Raw genomic sequence first — 3,468 nt, forward strand, 5'->3', positions numbered from 1 at the left:
AAACTTATAAAGTATAAATCATGCATCCGCTTGTGTGTTCACCATATTCTACTGTTAATATTTCCATAATTTTGGAAAGGTTCACATTCCATGCAAAATTAATTGTATGCTTTTTTTTAATGGTAGACAAGTGTCTTAGAAGGGGAGCCTTGGAGTAACTGGTAAAGTTGCTTCCATGTGACCAGGAGGTCACGGATTCAAGCCTTGGAAACAGCCTCTGGCAGAAATGCAAGATAAGGCTGCGTACAATAGACTCTTGTGGTCGGATCCTTCCCCAGACCCTGTGCATAGCAGGAGCTTAAGTGCACCGGACTGCCATTTTAAACAAGTGTCTTAGTTCATATTGAATTAGTTTCAATTCCATGGCATATCTCCTAGGGTCCAGACAGCCAGAACCAATTCTTAATTAATCATGTCTTTTATCTTTCAAATTAGTGGCCCTTTCTGTTAAAAATCTCTGTTGATAAAAGTCCTTTTTTTGTTTTAAAAATCACTGTTTGTCTGTTTTAGGATTCTATTCCCTAAATTTTCTCTACTTTTTTCCAATCCAGAAAGAAAGTTCAAATTATTGAAGAATATTTAGGAAAAGAGGGATGTTAGCATCATATGCATTTGTCAAACCATACCTCTATACTCAATAAAACAGTGCTTCAAATGCATGAAGTTAACGGTTGACAAATTTAGGAAGCCATAACTCTAGACTCAAGAAGTACGGAAAGTCATAAGTGAATCCAGAATTTAAACTCTATGAGTTCAGTCTTTTGAAGTTCTTAGAATTGAACTCATTGTGTTTCTAAAATTATGGCTTCATATATTATTTAATGCAATTTTAATGGATTTTTAACCATAAATTTATACTCTGCATCGAAAGTACTGGATTCAGATGAACCTGATACGCCAAGGCTGCATCCGCCTCTTAGGAAGTTAGAAGGTTCATCCAAATCTTTTTTGGAACATTTGTGCTATCTTGAGGATCCCATTTAAGTAAACAGTCTAAACCTCAAAACAGATCAATAAGAACTTTTTTGGGACCCAATAATGAGTTTTTCCAACTATATAAACCTCCCCGGACCATTCACCAAAATTACCAGCTCCAACAAATTTTACATCAAGTCGAGAAGCTCGGTTCTTCAAATCCTTCACTCTTTTTAGGTGAGAAATTCATCATGTTTTCCCATTGTGTAGTTCATTTCATTATCTAATATTGGAACTAAATCTCCTCGTGTTCCAGCTTCTACACAAAAAAACTATTGTCTTTAAAGCAAGTTTTTCAAAAAAATTACGCCTCTAATACAAGATTCATGTGCCAAGAAATTTCTTTCTAGAATGAAATCACTTTTCATGTGTAAGGAAAATGCAGTTCTAGCATATATTTAAGTGCACCAGACAGGACATGGCGCATTTACGACTTACCGAGGACATGACCTTAGATAGGAGGGTGTGGAGGACACATATCAGGGTAGAAGGCTAGTACATAGTGGCATTATTCCCCCTTATACGTAGGCGTATTAACGCATTATGATTTCTTGTACTCTGATTTATGTTATTTATGTTATGTATGTTATGTTATCTTATGTTATTTATGGTATTTATGCTATTATTTGACGATATCTACTGTTTTTTGGTGTTTTGATTATACTATTGTTTGGAACTCTTCCGTTATCTACTTTCCTACTTTTAATATTCTTGTCTGACCTTTTTCCTATGCTTCTATTGAGCCGAGGGTCTTTCGGAAACAACCGTCCTACATTGGTAGGAGTCAGGTCTGCGTACACTTTACCCTCCCCAGACCCCACGATGTGGGATTTCACTGGGTTGTTGTTGTTGTACTACAACCATGTGAAGAATGAGGCCTCAAAGAATTATAATTTTATGGTTGTTGCACATGCCTCTTACAATGGCCTTATACATGCCTTTTACAATGGCCTATTACATGCATCTAACAATGGCCTATTTTGTTTTCCATATTAAAATTTGCTTTCATAATCTTTTCATGTTCACTTCCAAATCTCCATACAGAAAATGAGCAGGGAAGGAGATTGGATCTGTGCTGCATGCCAGCACCTAAATTTCAAGAAACGGGATGCATGCCAACGATGTAGCTGCCCAAAATATGCAACCACCACTGATGTTTACATGTATGGACTAAACAAAACAGAAGTCCTAGCTGGAGACTGGTATTGCAGTGACATAAACTGCGGTTCTCACAACTACGCAAGCAGAACAAGCTGTTATAAATGTGGTGCCTTAAAAAGTGATTATTATGGTATTGGGACGGGAATGATAGCATCAACGGGTTATGGATATGACGCAAGTGCTCGTCCTGGTTGGAAGAGTGGTGATTGGATTTGCAGAAGGTTAGTTCACATTTACTCTACAACAACAATCTATGTGTAAAGCAAATTTGGTCCGCTACATAAATCCTCATTGTTCATGTCATTCCATCCAGGGGCGGAGCTACAAGCCCGTCTACAGATTCAGCAGAACCCAATAGCTTTGGTCTAAACCCTATATTTCAATATTTGTGTCTAAAGATCCACTTAATATGTATAAATAATTTATCTTGAACCCAATACATTATTTTTCTAGAATTCACAACCATAAACTTAAAATCATAACTCTGCTTGTGGCTCCATTTGAGCTCATCCCATTCCAACATTGTATAAAGAGATTGAAAATAAAAAATAAAACACTAGAAGTCTTCTATGTTTACTACTGGCTGACATTAGTTCCATCTTGTATCTGCCAGATTAGGATGTGGTATGCACAACTATGCCAGTAGAGCAGAATGTTATAAATGCAAGATGCCTAGGGATTTTGGTGAGCCATCTTCCATGTGATGCTGGTACTGCATAGTCGACGTTTTACTTTCCAACACCATTTTTCATCTACTAATATTCTGTTTATTTCTCTGTTTTTCAGGAGATGACCTGAGAGAAAATGAATTATATTGAGGGATGCGGCGACATTAAGTTCTTATTGAAGATTTACCAGAACTCATAACCTTCTTCTGTTATTTTTTTCTTCCACTCTTCCTTTTAGTTTTACTTTTCTTCTTTCCTTAGATTATTTATTCAAGATTGTAACTGTTCAAGTGTTCTAATGAATGAAATCCCTTCAGATTTTGCATTCCTTATGTCTTTCAAGTTACTAAAACTGCTTTTGTCAGAGTAATCCAATGAATAATGTTATGTAAACTTAGTATTCAGGTCTATGTGTAAAAGTCAAAAAAGGGGCCAAGGTCAAGTCAAAAAAAGGGGCCAAGAGGCAGAACTTTGTTTGACAAAGTTGATTGCAGATTTGGGAAAAGTTGGTTGCAGATTTGGGAAAAGTTGTCTGCAAATTTACACGGTAAGAAAACGCGTCCCAGAAAGAGAGAGTAAAAATACAAAGAGAGTTTTACACCAAGATAAATATTGTAGTCTTGAGTGTCCTCTTTAGTAGTTGTTCCTTTTACAAGAGAGAAGT

General features: G+C 36.4%; 1 protein-coding gene across 2 annotated transcripts; it reads left to right on the top strand.

Moving 5' to 3' along the window:
- The first annotated feature begins 1,843 nt into the window (after positions 1–1,843).
- LOC129871165 (uncharacterized) lies at positions 1,844–3,096 on the top strand. Of its 2 annotated transcripts, none has more exons than XM_055946049.1 (3): positions 1,844–2,357; positions 2,750–2,845; positions 2,923–2,967. In XM_055946049.1, exons 1-2 carry the CDS (start codon positions 2,023–2,025, stop codon positions 2,838–2,840), a joined length of 426 nt encoding a protein of 141 aa, XP_055802024.1. In that variant the 5' UTR covers positions 1,844–2,022; the 3' UTR covers positions 2,841–2,845; positions 2,923–2,967. The 2 variants fall into 2 exon arrangements, with proteins under 2 accessions (XP_055802024.1, XP_055802023.1); XM_055946048.1 differs by having other exon boundaries at positions 1,852–2,357; positions 2,750–2,820; positions 2,923–3,096.
- The last annotated feature ends 372 nt before the right edge of the window (positions 3,097–3,468 follow it).

The sequence above is a fragment of the Solanum dulcamara genome, chromosome 10 (genome assembly GCF_947179165.1).
Source record: "Solanum dulcamara chromosome 10, daSolDulc1.2, whole genome shotgun sequence".
Classification (NCBI taxonomy): Eukaryota; Viridiplantae; Streptophyta; class Magnoliopsida; order Solanales; family Solanaceae; genus Solanum; species Solanum dulcamara.

Coding starts and splice junctions, on each gene's coding strand:
- LOC129871165 (XM_055946048.1), top strand. CDS start 2,023: ATGAGCAGGGAAGGAGATTGGATCTGTGCTGCATGCCAGCACCTAAAT. Junction 2,358..2,749: donor GGTGATTGGATTTGCAGAAG/GTTAGTTCACAT, acceptor TGTATCTGCCAG/ATTAGGATGTGGTATGCACA. Junction 2,821..2,922: donor CAAGATGCCTAGGGATTTTG/GTGAGCCATCTT, acceptor TCTGTTTTTCAG/GAGATGACCTGAGAGAAAAT.